The following is a 17,399-nucleotide window of genomic DNA, read 5'->3' on the forward strand; positions in this document are numbered from 1 at the left end:
GGAAACAAAATGCCAGTTATACAGAACAACATGGATCATGTTATATTCAAAGGCCCTGTTCACAAAATATATTTCTTTGCCTCATCATAGGTGAAGGGAATTGCGCGCGGAGGGAATCACCAGGCCATCCGCCCAACCAGCGCACGAAAACCCTATGCGTCATTCGAGCGCGCGACTTCACCCGGCGCCACGCAGCGCGACAGGCGAATCTGCACGGGGCGCTGCGGCCGCCAGACTGCGCTGCGCATACTACAGCGGCGGCGCAACTGACAACTACTGAGCATTAGAGATGGGGGCGGGATGCAAAATCGAACTGCTCAAAGGAAGGGTGCCGTCATGGTCAAGGCTGTGCGCCATAGATCTAGGCGCCGAGGCTTGGCGCTAACATTCATGGTGTCAAGCCTTCAACCATAACGGCACCCTTCCTTTGCGCAGTTTGATTTTGCATCTCGCTAACATCTCTCCCGGTCGGTAGTCGTCCGCCGCGCCGCCGCCGCCGTACGCGCCGCCCCGCCAGGCGGCCCCCGCGCCCCCGCGCCGCCCCGCCAGACGCGCCGCCCGGCGCCCGGCGGCCCCGCGCGCCCGCCCGGCGCCCCGGGTCCCCGCGCGCCGGCCCGGCCGCCCCGCCCGGAGGGCCGCCCCCCGGCCGAGCTCCCCGCTCGCCGGTGCTCCCCGGCCGGGCTATAGCGCCCGCCGTGGACTGTGGCCGGCCGCCCCCCGTCGTGTGCCCGCTCCCGGCCGATCGAAGGTATTAGTTGTTGTATAATGTAGATAGATAGTTGTTGTATTAGTTGTTGTATAATTGTAGATAGATAGTTGTTGTATAACGTAGATAGATAGTAATATTGATAAATTAGAATAGTTAGGTAAAATTTAGATAGGTAGGTAGAATTGTTAGATAAAATAGGTAGATAGATAAGTTGACAGATAGATATAATTGTTAGATATGATAACTAATAGCATAGTAAACTAGTTATTACGATATTTAGTTAAGTAGTTGTATAGGTAAGTACGTATGTACATATTAGGTGACATAGTTAGTTAGTATATGTGACATAGTTAGTTAGTTGTATTTACTAGTTAGTAGTCAATTTATACTATGACTTAGAATGTTTAATTTATTATGGACTAAATGAATTGTGCGTCGTTATATTGATATACTAGATGGAGAACGTAGTGAGCATATATTACGGAGGCACTGTGGAAAGGGATGAATATGGATGTGTTAAGTTTGTTGGCATGCAGTGCGAGGTTGTCATATTCGATGAGAAACCATCGTTTAGTGAGTTGGTTGCAAGGGCTCCGGAGGAGTTACATTGTCATGAAAATGATGAAATCACAGTCGAGGGTATTCTTCACCTAGGTTCCCCTCTCAACATTCAAAGGAAGATGGTCCCAATTCGGTGTGCAGGTCAGTGGGAGAAATATGTGAGGACGGTTATGAATGGTCATTCCCCAAGTGTTGAAGTGGTTGTTCGGCCGGTTGGAGTTGATAGAAATTCTCGTCAGTTTTCCCGACCAATGGGTCAACGGGCACATTTTGATCCTCCCGTCCCAGAACCTGTTATGGACGTGGATGTTGCACCTACTATTCCCGATGCTGAATCTGCCCCTAATGAAGTAGTTGGACATGGTTGTCGGATTGTTGATGATGTGGCGGACTCTCCTAATGAGTTCCTTTTCACTCAGAATGATCCGAGTAAGTGTCTCACCGGTTTCTATTGATAAGAGATAATCCATTCGTTCCATCCACTTATTCTTTACTTATATTTGTACTTGATGGCGCAGGAGATATTCCAGAAAATGTGGATGTGCCTCTAGTTGATGCGCAAGTGCAATGTGGAGATGGATTGCGTGGCTCTAACAATGTTGAAATTTTGAATGATGAAGATGCATACGAGATGGGAGTGGATCTTGATTCTGATGATGATCGTTCTGTTGGAGAGATGACGGAGAGTGATATTGAGATGTTCAGGCGTATATTCCCCGGACGTTGTGATCCGATAGTTAACGAGTTTAGCGACCTGAGTCTTTCCGATCAGGCATTTGCAGAAGGACGTGATGATGAGCTCCTAGAAGCTCCTGAAGCTGGTCCTAGTATGGTTATTGAGGAGGGTAGGGTATTTAAGGACCTTCCCGCATTGAAGAGATGGTTGCAAGCTTTTGCGGTGATACGGAAGAGACCGTACAAAGTGTTGCATTCATATGCGGAGCGCCGTTACACAGTTGTGTGTGACAAGGAACGGTGTCCATGGAGGGTTTGTGCAAGAAAGCAAAATATCACCGGGAAGTGGAAGATCACAAAAGTTGTCGGTCCACACAATTGTGCTGACCATGAGCTTACAGTGAGACATCCGCAGCTAACATCTACCCTCATTGCGAAGCGGTTGATGGGAATTCTGAAGGAACAACCCAACATGAAAGTGAGAACAATTATAAGAACTGTTGAGGAGATTTATGGAGGATATGTGATAACTTATGGTAAAGCTTGGAGGGCTAAGCAGCGAGCGTGGAGGATGATTTATGGGGATTGGGAGTCTGGGTACGAGCAGCTGCCAGTTCTTTTTAATGCAATTAAAGCGGTGAATCCAGGCATGCATTATAAGTACATCCCAAAGCCAAATGCTTGGAAGGAGGACGGGAGGCAGATATTCGGGCGTGCGTTCTGGTGCTTCCCTCAGTCTGTGGAAGCCTTTAGGCACTGTCGTCCTGTTTTCTCTATTGATGGTACGTTTTTGATTGGCAAATATAGAGGCACACTTCTTATAGCCATATCTTGTGACGCGAACAATATGTTGGTTCCTTTGGCATTTGCATTGGTTGAGAGGGAGAACAATGACAGTTGGGGGTGGTTCTTAAGACTAGTCCGGATACATGTGGTTGGTCCTGGTAGGGAGGTTGGCGTCATATCCGATAGGCATCAGGGCATACTTCATGCTGTGCAAGAACAGATAGAGGGTTATGCACCTTTGCATCATCGTTGGTGCACTCGGCACCTTGCGGAGAACCTTCTTCGGAAGGATGGTGTGAAGGATAATTTTGATCTGTTTCAAGTTGCAGCACGGCAGCTTGAGGACTATTACTTTCAGCGCAAATTGGAGCAGGTAAGGACCGCAACAAATGCAGAAGGTCGACATTGGCTTGCTGGTTTGATGAGAGATTTAGATAAGTGGACTAGAGCTCACGACGCCGGTGGTTGGAGGTACGAGTTTCAGTGCAGTAACATGGCCGAGTCATTCAATAAGTTGTTATTGGGGATACGTGGTATGCCTGTGAACGCAATCGTTGAATTCACCTTCTACAGGCTTGTTGCGTGGTTCAATGAAAGACACGCAAAAGCAGAAGCGTTGCAGGTTGCTGGGGAGAGATGGGCTGAAAAACCAAAGAGACATCTCATCATTGCAAATGAAAGGGCTTCCACACATGAGGTGCAATGTTTTGATCTCGGCTCAGGGACTTATCAGGTGGAGCATAGGGGCGGTACAACGTCCGACGGTGAGATCCGAGAGTCGAGGATACATGTGGTAGTTCTCCGAGATTTCAAGTGCACTTGTGGTAGGCTAAGGCAGTACCACTTTGTATGTTCTCATTTGGTGGCAGCAGCTAGGCATCGCAATTTTGATATCGAGAGCATGATACCACATGAGTTCAGCGTAGACACCCTTGTGCGGACATGGAGCCCCCGCTTCGTGCCTTTCCGGGATCCTAGAGAGTGGCCTCCGTATGATGGGCCAAAATATGTTGCGGATCCTGCATACCGTTGGAACAAACGTGGAACAAGGAAGCGGACGAGGCATAACATGACTATGGATCAGGTATCCGGAAGAACGAGGCGTGGTAGAGCAACACCATTTCTTGCTGATCCAGAACAGAATGAGTGCGGCAAGTGCGGCAGATTGGGTCATAATTCACGCACTTGCCGTTGGCAAATTAGTGAGGTGCGACTAGTACATTTTTTTGTTACTTGATATGTGTTTTATTCATACAGGTTGTGTTTCTACATCTCTAACTTCATGATTTATTGTTTACTAATCTTATTTCTTTTTGCCTTTTTGTAGGATGGCGCACTTCCACCTTCTAGACCAGGCGTACGACCAGACCCACCGAGGTCGTCTCATAGCGGGAGGGCAGGTAATAATTTACAATTCATGATTAAAGGTTTGCGAGCGTCCACGTCTTGTGTCCTATGTAATCTCTGACTTGGTTTATTTGCATGCAGGTCCTTCCGCTCCTTCGTTCTAGAGCCCATGATGGGTTTTTGGCGCTGCAGTACGACGACCGCTACATTCCTTTGCTACAGATGGCTGGCCTAGATGTCATCTCGTATCAGGTTCATCGTGGGATGCCCAAGTTCAATTCAGCGGCTATAACTGCGTTGGTTGACAGGTACTGTTACCACTAGTCATATTCATTTTGTTATGTCTTTACATATTATCAAATAATAATCCGGCGAAATGTAGATGGCGACCCGAGACTCACAGCTTTCACCTCCCGTTCGGAGAGATGACAGTGACCCTACAGGACTGTCAGAAGATGCTGGGTCTGTCGATTTGGGGCCAGCCAGTCACTGGGCCGTGCGTCTCAGATGGTTGGAGAGCACGAGTCGCAGCCTTCCTGGGGCGAGAGGTTGAGGAGCAGGGGACTCGCACATCTGGAGTGCTAATCTCATGGCTGCGGGAACACTTCGGCCAGTGCCCCCAGGACGCAGATGCTGAGACAGTTGGACACTACTGCAGGGCGTGGATACTACACCTCTTTGCCTGCGTTCTTTTCCCAGACGCAACAGGTGACACTGCGTCTTGGATGTGGATCCACTGCCTCACTGACTGGCACCAGGCTGGTTCTTACAGCTGGGGATCAGCTGTGTTGTGCTTTCTATACCGGCAGCTGTGCGAGGCGTGCCGTCGGTCTTCGGGCTCCCCGTCAGTTGGTGGGTGTGTCTACCTGTTGCAATTATGGATGTGGTCCCGTCTTCCTGTTGGTCGGCCCGAGATTATGCCGCGTCGACCGTGGTTCCCAGGTGAGCCGCCGAGACGACAGCCGACATGGGCATATATTTGGGATCAGGTTAAGGTTAGCCATACCAGGTTGGACCGCGCGTACCTGGATTACATCAACGAGATAGACGCGCTCACTGCTCATAGTGTAAGTGAATTTTTTTTAAACATGCTTTGTAATCTTTTAGTATAACAACTAACGTTTTTGATTCAAATTTTGCAGGTAAATTGGCAGCCTTACGACGGAGACGATCCACTTCCTTTTCCCCTTAGCTTCGTGTGTGCGGCGGACGATGATATTTATAGGATGGTGTGCCCTCTTATTTGCTTCTATGCTGTCGAGTACCACCTGCCACATCGAGTCGCACGTCAATTTGGGATGAGGCAGATTTGGCCACCACAGGCGACCTCGACTAGTATAGAGTTACACAAGTAAGTCTATTCCTATTTCATATATTTCGATACTGTTAACTAAATTTTGGCTAACAGTAACGTGTAACGTGACGTGCAGCGTGGATCGAAAGAAGAAAAGGAAGGTCTCCGAGTGGGCCTCGTTCCACCACGCATACATTCAGGAATGGGAGCTGTTCGAGGAGAACGTGGACGAGAACAACGAGCCGCACACAAACAGTGCGTACAGACAATACCAGAGCTGGTACCAAGGTGCGACGCGGCACAGGCTGAGGGAAGCGTGGACGCAAGATGACTACGCCGAAATCCAGTCATCCGACGATGAAGACATGGTGTACGATCAGAGTACTCATGCTGGAAGGCAGGTGGAGGCAGGACCAATCCTGGATAGGATGGTAAGACAATTGCTTCACTTTTCTATGTTCTATGTTACGTTACTTAGAGATTTAGATAGTTAGAGAAGGACTTAGTGATCATCTGACTTAATCATTTAGTCATTTAGTGACTTAGACATTTGTTGCTTTAGTGACTTAGTCATTTGTTGCAGGGTCGTACCCTACAAACCTCGGTTAGAGATATAGAGCATATCCGTCCACGAGTTAGGGACCCCGAGATACGGAGCGTCCTAGAGGTAAGTCTCAAATTATTCTTTCTAATCCTTTATTAATACGTTACATTCTTCATTTGTGTAACTTGTTTTTACTACTGCAGCGATTGTCAAATCGGCTTCGCCGTGCCGCTGCTCGTTGTGGTTGCAGGACTGCCACGACGCGAGACGTCCACGTTCCAGCCCTGCGCGTGACAGGCGTCGGTACGTCCACCCAAGGCCCCTCAGGTTCGAAATCAATTGCATCCGAGGAACTCGACGACGACGACGATGACGACGACGATGAGCAGAGGGCCAAGGAGATTGGCCCGTCTCAGCTCCAGGAGGCTCCCTTGACTCAGCCTACATAGGTTGTAGGGGGCACTAGACTACGTCGTCCACGTTCTCCTTACACTCCAGGCACCGACGCCCTTGGTCACAAGGGTAAGGGTAAGACTAGGAGGCAGTGACGACTCTGATTGCGAACTTTGTATCATATGGACTATTGTGTCATTCTGAATTATTTGTGGATTCTATTGTGTCATTCTGAACTTTGTATAAGGACTTTCATTCTGAACTATTGTGGATTCTATTCTAAATGTGTCATATGCTTGTGTCATATGCTTCTATGTTTCTATGCTTGTATTTATATTCACTATTCATCTCGTAATTTTGTATGGATTGCATCAACAAGTAGGGGAAATTCTGCCAAAATTTCGCTAACAATTACCATTTTTATTTTCTACGGATATTTCAGTAGACTACGACTTTGAAATGCATTACATCGCAAAATGAACATATGTCGTCTACAAATTGCGTGTCCTTACTTAAAGTGCATTATTACATGACAACATAATAAAAGTCTCACAGTAGAAAATATTGTTCATAAATAAACCATAGAACTAGAACCTAAATATGGCTACTGAGTGCAACGAGGTCACTTTCCCTTCCTTAAGGCATCGGGATTCTCCTCAACCGCTGCTTTCGCTCGGCGTGCCCGCTCAAGCTTCTTCTCTCTCTCCTCCCTGTTTGCAGCAACCCGCCTCCTTTCCTCCTCTTCCTTGTGCTCCTTTTCCGCAGCCTCCTCTACGAGCCTCTTCTCGTACACCTCCTTCCTCTCTGCATCCCAGCGCATCATATACTCCAAAAACTCCTTGTCTTCAGGATCGATCTCAGTTTCGATCCACTGCTCAAAATCACATAGCGGTGGAGGGGTCTACAACAAATGCAATTGTTATAAAACAAAAAAATTATGGACAATAATTATAAGACAACAACATTTCCTTACCAACATGTTAATGCGGCGCTGACGAAGTGTAGGTTCAAACGCAAAGTTGGAACACATCCAATACCTCTGCCTATACGTGGCATGTTCTTCGGACTTGGCTACCTTGCAAGGATTGCCGCAAAAGCACATCGGCACTGGAACACCACTAGGCAGAGGCAATGGATCGAACGCATTTCCGGTCTTCTTTGCGCCATAACTACAATTTTGTTTATTTGGTTCTATGAATCAAACGCACTTAAGAATAAACCTACAATTAAGGTTTTTTCATTTGATCCACAACAATGAGTATATAACATAACTACGGGCGTTGAGATTACCTTAGTTTCTTAGCTTTTCCACGCCTCGGCATCCTACATTTGCATGAAAACCCTAAGTTCAAAAATGCAAGAAATATATAACGAATCGATGTGAAAAAAAGGTACAACGGAGAGAGGATACCTTGCTCTTCAGGATCCACGGATCAAATGAAAGTTTCCTAAGCTACAATGTCGATTCGTAGTCTAGGGCGAAGTAGGGAGAGTTTTTACCCGAGAGAGTGGAGAATAATGAGGATGAACTCTCGGGCAGGAAGAAGGGGCGGTATATATGGTAGGGGGCTTGGCGATTCGTAGTCTAGGGCGAAGTAGGGAGAGTTTTTACCCGAGAGAGTGGAGAATAATGAGGATGAACTCTCGGGCAGCCTTGGCGCCACGGATCTTGACGCCGAGGCTTGGCGCCATAGATCTTGGCGCCGAGCCTCCGCGCCACGTCATCGGGCCGGCGCCACGTCGGAGGCGGGGCGTAGGACCTTGGCGCCAGGACGGCTGGCGCCAAGACGTTATACCAGCCGATGGTCCATTTCCGGAATTGGTTTCGCCAGGGGCCTATTTGTGAAATTTTTTCGCAAAAAGGGCCAAAATACAAAAAAGTCGGAGGAGAGTCAATCCACATCCACTCCAACATGTCTCCATCTCTCATTTTCGCCGCTTTCTCCAGCAGCAACCCAGCGTGCGTGCTGGCGCTGCCTCGTGGATCCGGCGTCGTTGGGCATGGACGCATGGTCATCGGCGTATGGCCGCGGCCGCGATTCAGTGCGCGGCGGGAGCTAGCTGGGCCGCTGGGGTGGAGGATGGGCTTGCCATCTTGATCGACCACGCTCGCACGTAAACTCTTCCGCTCGCTCTGCCTCTATTTGTGTCAAAGAATCGCTATAGGCGTTCTGCCCCTAAAGTGTGCGATCAAATGCCTCTGGGTGTTTCTCAAATAGAACATAAGATATATTTCTTCCAAATCAAACTCCGAGGAAATGCATTTTGCATATATTTCATCGTTATTAATCAATTGTTATGAATTTCATCTACACTAGCGTTATCAGTTATCACCGACTCACTGTATCTTTGTTATGAACACAAGATTTTATCAGAAAAATAGAATACAGCTACACGTACAAACATTTAACTACAACTTGAGATCAACTTAAAATCTAACTTCAGGACAGTACTACACCTGCAATCATCTGAGTACAAATGTATGGATTTCTACCCAAAATCCTGGAAGTACGCTATTCCTCGATGTCGTCGTAACTGAAGTCCCAAATAGATCTGTACATTCTACTAAAGGTTTGTGGCGCTAAACTGCAACTTGTGTCTGTTTAAGTTGATTCAGCTATTTAACTTGATTTAGTTGAAGCACCTATTTTGGTTTCTTCCTGTGTACATAGCTGATTGTGTGCGGCTCCCTTTCAGGATTGATCCCAGATGGCACCAATGAAGATATCTAGGGAAATAGAGTCTGCTACTTATGGAGGACCACTGGCATGATGTTTTGGACCTTTTAGATTCCAGGATCTGACAAATCGAAGCAGCTTGAAAACCTTAATCCATCGAGAAGCATATCCCAAGTTTCACAGTCGGTGAAGGTCAACCTGAACACACGCATGTGTCTTATCCACTGCAAGACTCTGCTTGAACAAGAACTGATGTAGACACGTGCTGTTCTTTCGCCTTTGTTCCTGTGTGGCACTGGCACTGGACCTGCCACTTTCATCTGAGGCAGAGAGCATTGGCGGTGGCGGTCATCGGTGGTGAAGCGGGGTGTTAAAATCCATGCATTTGTTCAGCTCTATATTCAGTTAGCGAGAGAAGTCTCTTTCTGTGGCTGCACGCGTTTGTTGGCACCAGACTCGTTGCTGCATTCACGCGGGGTGACCACGTTTCCCTTTGGCTATTTTTGTAGGCGTGATCTGTTTCTGTTCTTTCGTGGGATGGGCACGACCTGGAGATGTGGTTTTCCCTTTGTACCTGTTCAATGCACTGAGCAAAGGTGCTCTGTCTATTCGTCGTGATCTCTGTCAAGTGCGACTTTATTGTACACCTGTAATTCGATGTGGACTAGAAATCCCTTGTATCTATTCCCGCGTGTAATTTGCTATTTTGGTAGAAACAAACTCTGCAGCTCAGCATCTGATATGCTTCTGAACTGAAATGGACAGCGCAAACAAGGAAATACCAACAGCAATGCAAGGATCGTGTGGTTCTCCATTGCTGCTACTGCTAGCCAGTGACATGAGATCGGCAGCCCGATGTACTCGCTGTCCCCATGCGGCCTCCCCGGCGGTGGCTGCACGGGATCGACGGCCTGACATGCTCGGCGACCTTGCCCTTACCGCCATTGCCCTGACAAGCCGCACTGCTTACACGCTGCAAGCCTGCAATGGCTCTTCACTCGTGACGCAAACTACAAGCTCCGACGCTGCCGCCGTGCCACCACAGCCTTCTACCTTTCACGGGCAGTGGTAAGGATCGAGGCTGCCGGCACGGATCGGAGCCGTAGCTGCATCGGTGGTGCAATTTGAGGTGGAGGGATGGAGATCAAGGTACAGGGAGCCAGGGAGGAGGGGGAAGAGAGGGAACCGGGTCTATGGAGGAAGGAAGAGCACGCCATGGTTTCGGGGAGAAGCAGACGGACGAGGAAGTCCGACTTCCGTCGTATTTTTTAGTGTCACCCGTCGAGATGATTATTTTTTTTCCCGAGTGTAAGGGCCGAATACCAGTGTAAACCTATTTCTTTTACAGCTCATCCAAGCGGGGTTTTTTTTCAATTCAAGCACTGAAAGTGAGAGTTGGAGGAATACAAACTGATTGATTCATGGCCAAAACACATGGCCACTGAATCAGCATGTTTTCCTCCAATATCTCACCTTCAGTTGAGTGCCACATATGAGCAGAATAGCTATAGGAGCAAGTATGTATACATGTGCCATTTCAGGTGAGGATTAGAGGGAACTGAACCAAATCCTTGGGAACAAAACAAGTGATGAGGGTTCAGTTTCCTCTAATATCTCACCTTGATTGGTCCATTTGGAAAACAATTTAAACTCACACGTACACAATTATGCATTAGTACAGTATCAGGCATCGAAGCAGGCTTATGGTCCGATTTCAGTTTGTTAATTTTTCTGTACTGTCAATGAACCTCAAACTATCTGATCTTGCTCCACAGCTTGCTGATCACAGTTTTGCTGTATGGTGGCGGAAGGTAGAGGCATCGGTGGACAAGCCGATGAGCAAAGGGCTCAATCACTGATCATATTAGGTGCTTGGTTGATCTTGATGCAGCGGAACAACTGCATCTTCAACAATGAATCGCCGTCAGTCCAGCGCCTGCTTCATGTAGCAGAGGAGGAAGTGCACCTGACCTATGGTGACGAGCTGGTGCTTTAGCAGCAGTTAGGAGTTAGAGCAGTTGTGCTTTTGGCTGTATGTTATGAAAAGGGCAATGTAACTATAAAAAACCAAACTTTGTAAACTCATTTCTTCTTCTCAATGCAATGACATGCAGTTCTCCTGCATGCCTCATGCATAAACGAGTTGCTTTCTATACAACATGCTTCAGGTTGCTGACCTCATCATCTTGGAAGCATTTGGTTTGATGCAACTGGAATAGAAATAGAATGTTCAGGCATGAAAGTTGCATCACAACTGCCTTAATCAGAACTCATCCTATAGTTTCCCAGAATGTAGAGAAATATTCCTCCTGAGCTTTTATCATATCCAGATTCAGACACGTGGAAGGCAAATTTCTGGTTATACTACTGTTGTTGGCCTCATAATCTTGTAAGCATTTTCTTTTTATGTAACTGGAGAAGAATACAGATCCAGGACATAGATGTTGTTGCTCTACTGATTAAGGCGCTAAATGATACATTACATATACATATATTACAGAAATTCTGTGAAGCTTCCAAGAAAAAAGCCGCCTCTCTTCTCGTTGGATCGCCTTGATGATTGTGCTGGCATATATCTTGATCTGCCTATTAATTGTTACAAATGTACATGTATAATTATCTGCAGAGTGAGTGGCAGTAAAGCCTTTCAAGGATGATGTACCCTATGTTTCCGAGTATATACAACCACTGCGTGTGGGGAACCGACTCAAGTGAAAAACATCTCAACTCAATAATCCTCAAGCAATGCATCCAAATGTTTCCTCCTTGCAGCATGCTTCAGCTTCTCCATGGCGACGAGTCCAACTTGCCTCACACGCTCCCTCGACAACCCAAACCTGGAGAATATATTTCCCATGCAAGAATTAGACCTCTATATCCAAAGAATTCTCTGCAAGTTCTCATGGTGGCGCTCGTGATACGAGCAGACTATGCAAAACAAATTTCGGACCCATTTCAAGTAAGAAAATAGAGGTTATGGGTATAACAATGCATGAACAAATTTCTCTTCATTAATCAAAGACTAAATACTTACTGTCTGCTGATATCTTCCCATGTATGGCATTGTTTCCCTATGCCGTGATATAACCGAATAATGTCCCTCTCTCGCTCATTGAGAGTTGAATTTATAAGATTATTGACTTCCTCCTGTCATCAGCAGAATTTTATGTAAAAAAAGATTTGGAAGTGTCTCCAAAGGATCATCAATAGTTTGTTAGGTACTTCAGGAAAAATAATGACGTACTTGGAAAGAAACAGCATATTTATGTGAGATTAGTATGTTAGGGCCACATATTTCAACAAAAAATGAATTGGAAGCTACAATAATTGTTTGATACTATTGTTGCTCAAAACAATTAAGGAAATTTTCTCTAGTCAGAGTTTTTTTTAAAAAAAAATGTCCTAGTCAGAGGTCCTCAGAACAACATTAGTATGCATACCTTGAGATACCGCTCCTCAAATCCGTGCCATGGATCATTTGCAACGTTTTCATCCTCTATATACTGAAAACGAAGAGAAAATAGGAGCAAACTTAGTTTCTGGCTTATCAAAAGAAAAAAGGACGGAACACTTCAGAAGTGGTCATATAACAACTTACACTATGGAGTGTCTCGCCAGGTAGACCATTTAAGGAGGGGAATGCCTGTTGATCCAGTGAAAGAACCTTGTTCACAGCCTGCATTTGCAACCAGAACAATGCTTTTTAAGAATGACAAAAATGTCAAAGAACATTGACCAATGAATTCCACCAGGTAAGATAAAGAAGTATTACCTCTGTAGCATTGTTTACTTTCTTTTCTGATATATTGAGTGACCCTGCGATGTTCTGAAAGCGTCACAAATTTTTACAACAAACGTCAGATAATTGTATTTTTTTAAAAAGAAAAGAAAACGAAAAACATACAGATATACGACCAAATTACAAAAACATGATAAATTAACAGAAGCTAGTTGGGGGAAAAAACTAGCCAAATTTTCATTTTTATAGCAGCCTTACTTCAGTTGTTGGAGCAATTCCTTGGTCTTCCAACGCATACTTTGCACTACGAATTGCAATCAGCCTCTCATGCAAATAAGTAGGAAGCCTGAATGTTTTTGAGTTTTCAGCCAATGCTCTCGAAACACCCTGTTAGGAAGCAACAAAAGGAAACCTCAGTTGAGTCATGCTCTGATCAGGTCTCAATAGCATGAAGACATTAGGTGTTCCTAAATCATTTCCGTGATCAGAAAAAAGTAATGAACTGAGAAAAGTTGCTCTCACCTGACGAATCCACCAGTATACGTAAGTGGAAATCCTAAATCCCCTTGATGCATCAAACTTTTCGATCCCACGGAGTAGCCCAATCAGACCACCCTGCAACATTCAATGGAAATACAAGATGCATTATTTTTAAAGCTTTCAAATAGAACAATTGCCCTAGTGGGACAAACAGGCATTGGCAATGGAATAAGCAGATACAGGTTAGCTGAACAGTGAACATCAACACAGTTCATGCCATTACCTGAATAAGGTCTGCCAACTCGACACCAAGGTTGTCATACTTCTGGGCAATGGATATCACCAAACGGATGTTGCTCATTGTCAACATCTCCCTTGCAAGAAATGACTCACGCATCCTTGCACGCAGTTCAGGGGCTGATATCCGGAGCGACTGCGCCAGCTGCTTGTATGAAGGCTCATTCCCCAGTTTCTCCTTCAGCCTGAATCAAAAATTGGGGGCAGAGGTGAATCAGATGGTGAATTGGAATTCATTAGTAAACTACAGCATGGCTACTTGGATTTAGACAAAACCTGCAACCAGACTCATTGACTAAAATGCAGAATAGCAAGCATTGTCAGTTGTTTATGATGTAAAGCATATGCCAATTCAGTTTCAAACTCATTGCATTGTAACTAACGAACTATATGTGAATGAGGAAGGCCGGATGTTTTTTATCCGTAATCTAAAAAAAAACTAACTAACTATATATTGATAATGCAAACACTCTGGTTTTGGAGTGGTTATCAATTTTGAAGTGATTATGAATTGATGATAAATTACTTTGATCTTTGGTGCTGGAGCCAAATGCCGTCTTTGATCTTCTTGGAGAGCTGGACGACCTGCTTGTGCGTGAGGAGCTCCTTGCTGACGGTGCCCCGGAGGTAGATGCGGTTCCGGCTCTGCATCAGCTCCGGGCTGATGGCCACGCTCTTCCGCCCGGTGCCACGCCGCCGGCCGCTCATCCGCCGCTGCCGCGCCGACACGCCCGACCGCGCAACCACCACAGTGGACTTGGCAAAAAGGCTCTCGCTGTGGTGTTCTTCCTCGTCTTCGTCCTCGAATGGCAGCTCCCACTGCTTCTCGAGCATGGAGCGCTGCAGCAGCACGATGGCCTCGAGCGAGGACTCGAACTCGAACGCCGAGTCCAAGTCTGGGGCCAGCGCGGCGGGGTCTTCCGGTGGAGGCGGCGGGGGCGGCGGGGCGAGCGCGGGCGCGGAGTGGTTCCTGAGCGCGCGGACGGCATGCGCGCGCGCGTGGCCGGCGGGGTAGGAGGAGGAGGCGGAGGCGCGGTGCGCGACGACGACGGCGAGCTTGGGCGCGGCGGGCGCGAACTGCAGCGACGGGTGCGCGTCCGGGGGCGCGAGGTCGGCGGCGGGGCCGAAGGAGGCCGCGAGGAGGCGGTTGCCGGCGCTCAGCCCGATCACCGCCGGCGTCGCCGTCATGGCGTGCGAGCCCCTTCACCTGCGCGCGCACCACGCGGCCGTGAGTACACACGTATACACGCACCGTAAGGGGAGTGAACGAACGAAGCTGGAGGCGAGCAAACGGCGGCGCCGGCGGCGTTACCTGCGCTTCCGAGGCGGTGGCGGAGGCAGCGGCAAGAACAAGAGCCGGCGGCACAACACAGAGCAGCAGGAGGCAGCAGCTAGCGCACGCGCGGCGGCGGGGACAGCAACCAAGGAACTGAACTGAACCTAGTCTTGAGCTGAGGAAACAAGAGAGGACAAGTAGGAGCAGCGGAAGCTATGGCCACCACACGCCGGGAGAGGGAGGAGGGAGGGAAGGAGGCAGCAGGTCCGCTAGTGTTTTACTACCTGTGCTGCTTGCTCAGTCACGGCGCGTGGTGTTACCGCAGCAGCAGCAGCAGCGGCTAGAGTGCGCAGTGGAGTGGGGGAGGGCGGAGGCGGTGGAGCCGGAGGGGGAGAGGATAGGGTGGGTGGGGGGAGCGAGAGGGCGCGAGGCCATTGGTGGGCGGGAGATATTGTGGCTGCCCCTCGTCGCTTTCCCGGGCTCGTCGCCTCGTCCGGCATTGCTGCGGTCGCGCCTCCGCCACGAGATCGACGGGGGCCCTCCGCGGGCGCGGTCACCGCCACGCCACGGGCCAGGGAGGCAACAAAAAGATCGGTGCCTCCACGCGGCACGCGGACCACACGACGAGGCCATCGGGCTGGGCTCATCGACCTGGGCCTCGACCTCTCTCTCTCCCCCCCGCGGCCCGAGCTGCTGCTTGCTGGGGCGCTTACGGCCCACGAGAGTTTGACTGTCCTGCTCTTCTTTTGATGTTTTTTTTTCCAGAAATAGAAATGCTGCTTAAGTTTTCGTATTCCAATGGAGACAAATAAAGAATTTTTTTTTGCAAACAACACTAAAACGCAAACACTGATTATCACGTGCTAACACTCAGCCCTCTACTACTCCTGTAGCGGAGTAGTGAATACCCTCTCATCTTTTGGGTCCTTAGGTCCCGTTTGGTTTTTTTAGAACTCCTAAAATTCCTATCACATTAAATGTTTAGATACTAATTAGGAGTATTAAACATAGATTATTTACAAAACTAATTGCACAGACGAAGGCTAATTTGCGAGACGAATCTATTAAACCTAATTAGTCCATGATTTGACAATGTGGTGCTACAATAAATATGTGCTAATGATGAATTAATTAGATTTAATAGATTCGTCTCGGGAATTAGCCTTCATCTGTGTAATTAGTTTTATAATTAACTCATATATTCAGTTCTTCTAATTAATCTTCAATATTCGATGCAGACACCCCTTATTATCGCAACGCCGACACGTGACGGAACCGTACGCGCGCCCGCGAGCAACCCCATCCCGGAACCCGGTCCAGCCAATCACCAGACCGGCCACGGCACAGCGCGACCCTGTTGCATCCTCAGGTCAGCTGGTCCGGCCGCGAGTCCGCGACGGACGGTCGGATGGGAGTGGATTCTCCGAGAAGGAGCACCATCCATCGGCTCCCGTTCCACCACCACCCACCCGACACACACACGCTCGGTGACTCGATCGTCGTGGAGACGCCCATTTCAAAATTCGAAATCGCGTCCACACCCCACCACAACGGCCGCACCGCCGCCGCGAGCGGCCACCATATAAACCTGCCCCCCGGCACCATGCCGATCCGTCTCCCCCGGCCGTCGTCTCGTCCCAATCCACTCCCATCCCCTTCCTCCCGACGCGCCACCGTCCACGTTTCGCCGGAGCCATGACGAGGGGCGGCGACATGAAGTCCTTCTTCCGGCAGCAGAAGGCGCACGCCGCCACCAAGCCAACCGGCGGCGTCTCCAAGAAGACGGCGGCGGCGGCGGCGGCTCACCACCACCAGAAGGCCGCGCCCGCCCTCCACGTCAACGCCGCCACAGGTAACAGTTCCGGTATCCCCACCCGAACACTGATTCGCTCGTGCGGCGCCGCCACTGACGGATTCGTTCGATTCGATCTGATTCGTCTCTCGCCACCGCAGATCACGGGCGCCAGCAGGAGGAGGCGGAGGCGGAGGAGCGGGAGCGGGCGGCCCGGTCGTTCGACATGGACATGCGGTACGGACCCTGCCTCGGCCTCACCCGCGCCCAGCGCCTGCGCCGCGCCGCCGCGCTCGGGCTCGCCCCGCCGCCGGCGCTCCTCGCTCTCTGCACGGACGACCAGCCCTGCCTCTGGGAGGGACGCGTCTAGGCTCCAGATGGGGATGGGCCCTCCCCTCGATTCGCCGCCATGTTCGACTCCAGCAACAGCTTGTGTTATTGTGTTATTAAGCAGCAACCGCGCTCGTCCGTTCTCTGCTTCCGCACCTCGTGGTAGCACTGGTAGTACTAGTACCATCTGCATCTGTAGTTGTGTGATGTGTTTATCTCTTCGTGCCAATCGAAGGATTCTGTGATGCCATGCCATGGCAAGTGATGTGTTATTTTGGTATCTCCTGTATCCTTGTGTTGTGTGTTACTGTAATCAGAGCAGAATGGCAGTATCTTCCTTGTGTTCTTGTTGCAGCAACAAAGCATTTCTTCCTTGTGTTCTGTTGCAGCAGCCATGGCGTTTTCATGGCATGGAAATCGGATGTTCCTTCAGTCCTTGTGCTGTGGTATTGGGAAACACCTTTGATGAATGGAACAAAAACATTACGACTTGTAACG

General features: G+C 48.7%; 4 protein-coding genes across 4 annotated transcripts; 3 read left to right on the forward strand and 1 right to left on the reverse strand.

The window, feature by feature from the left end:
• Positions 1–3,170: 3,170 nt before the first annotated feature.
• On the forward strand, positions 3,171–4,287 carry LOC111257682. Its single transcript, XM_022827710.1, has 3 exons — positions 3,171–3,938; positions 4,059–4,131; positions 4,220–4,287. The coding sequence occupies exons 1-3, from the start codon at positions 3,225–3,227 to the stop codon at positions 4,240–4,242; spliced, it is 810 nt and encodes a 269-aa protein (XP_022683445.1). The 5' UTR covers positions 3,171–3,224; the 3' UTR covers positions 4,243–4,287.
• Positions 4,288–4,468: 181 nt separating this feature from the next.
• LOC111257640 (serine/threonine-protein phosphatase 7 long form homolog) lies at positions 4,469–5,866 on the forward strand. Its single transcript, XM_022827609.1, has 4 exons — positions 4,469–5,145; positions 5,233–5,429; positions 5,509–5,742; positions 5,851–5,866. Exons 1-4 carry the CDS (start codon positions 4,504–4,506, stop codon positions 5,864–5,866), a joined length of 1,089 nt encoding a protein of 362 aa, XP_022683344.1. The 5' UTR covers positions 4,469–4,503.
• Positions 5,867–11,357: 5,491 nt separating this feature from the next.
• On the reverse strand, positions 11,358–15,186 carry LOC101780981 (RNA polymerase sigma factor sigA). The gene is made up of 10 exons (XM_004972698.4): positions 14,816–15,186; positions 14,030–14,710; positions 13,490–13,688; positions 13,249–13,341; positions 12,985–13,113; positions 12,760–12,813; positions 12,586–12,663; positions 12,428–12,490; positions 12,022–12,134; positions 11,358–11,824 (listed from the first exon to the last, which is right to left on the reverse strand). Exons 2-10 carry the CDS (start codon positions 14,689–14,691, stop codon positions 11,716–11,718), a joined length of 1,500 nt encoding a protein of 499 aa, XP_004972755.1. The 5' UTR covers positions 14,692–14,710; positions 14,816–15,186; the 3' UTR covers positions 11,358–11,715.
• Positions 15,187–16,350: 1,164 nt separating this feature from the next.
• On the forward strand, positions 16,351–17,282 carry LOC101781643 (DNA polymerase delta subunit 4). The gene is made up of 2 exons (XM_004972699.4): positions 16,351–16,631; positions 16,733–17,282. Exons 1-2 carry the CDS (start codon positions 16,475–16,477, stop codon positions 16,939–16,941), a joined length of 366 nt encoding a protein of 121 aa, XP_004972756.1. The 5' UTR covers positions 16,351–16,474; the 3' UTR covers positions 16,942–17,282.
• The last annotated feature ends 117 nt before the right edge of the window (positions 17,283–17,399 follow it).

The sequence above is a fragment of the Setaria italica genome, chromosome VI (genome assembly GCF_000263155.2).
Source record: "Setaria italica strain Yugu1 chromosome VI, Setaria_italica_v2.0, whole genome shotgun sequence".
Classification (NCBI taxonomy): Eukaryota; Viridiplantae; Streptophyta; class Magnoliopsida; order Poales; family Poaceae; genus Setaria; species Setaria italica.

Excerpts from the sequence above, each read along its gene's own strand:
- LOC101780981 (XM_004972698.4), bottom strand. The coding sequence starts at position 14,691 with ATGACGGCGACGCCGGCGGTGATCGGGCTGAGCGCCGGCAACCGCCTC. Across the intron at positions 12,135-12,427 it reads TTGAGGAGCGGTATCTCAAG|GAGGAAGTCAATAATCTTAT; the intron begins GTATGCATACTA and ends TGCTGATGACAG. Across the intron at positions 11,825-12,021 it reads TGGGAAGATATCAGCAGACA|GTTTGGGTTGTCGAGGGAGC; the intron begins GTAAGTATTTAG and ends TATATTCTCCAG.
- LOC111257682 (XM_022827710.1), top strand. The coding sequence starts at position 3,225 with ATGGCCGAGTCATTCAATAAGTTGTTATTGGGGATACGTGGTATGCCT. Across the intron at positions 3,939-4,058 it reads GCCGTTGGCAAATTAGTGAG|GATGGCGCACTTCCACCTTC; the intron begins GTGCGACTAGTA and ends GCCTTTTTGTAG. Across the intron at positions 4,132-4,219 it reads GTCTCATAGCGGGAGGGCAG|GTCCTTCCGCTCCTTCGTTC; the intron begins GTAATAATTTAC and ends ATTTGCATGCAG.
- LOC101781643 (XM_004972699.4), top strand. The coding sequence starts at position 16,475 with ATGACGAGGGGCGGCGACATGAAGTCCTTCTTCCGGCAGCAGAAGGCG. Across the intron at positions 16,632-16,732 it reads CCACGTCAACGCCGCCACAG|ATCACGGGCGCCAGCAGGAG; the intron begins GTAACAGTTCCG and ends TCGCCACCGCAG.
- LOC111257640 (XM_022827609.1), top strand. The coding sequence starts at position 4,504 with ATGACAGTGACCCTACAGGACTGTCAGAAGATGCTGGGTCTGTCGATT. Across the intron at positions 5,146-5,232 it reads ACGCGCTCACTGCTCATAGT|CCTTACGACGGAGACGATCC; the intron begins GTAAGTGAATTT and ends GTAAATTGGCAG. Across the intron at positions 5,430-5,508 it reads ACTAGTATAGAGTTACACAA|CGTGGATCGAAAGAAGAAAA; the intron begins GTAAGTCTATTC and ends CGTGACGTGCAG.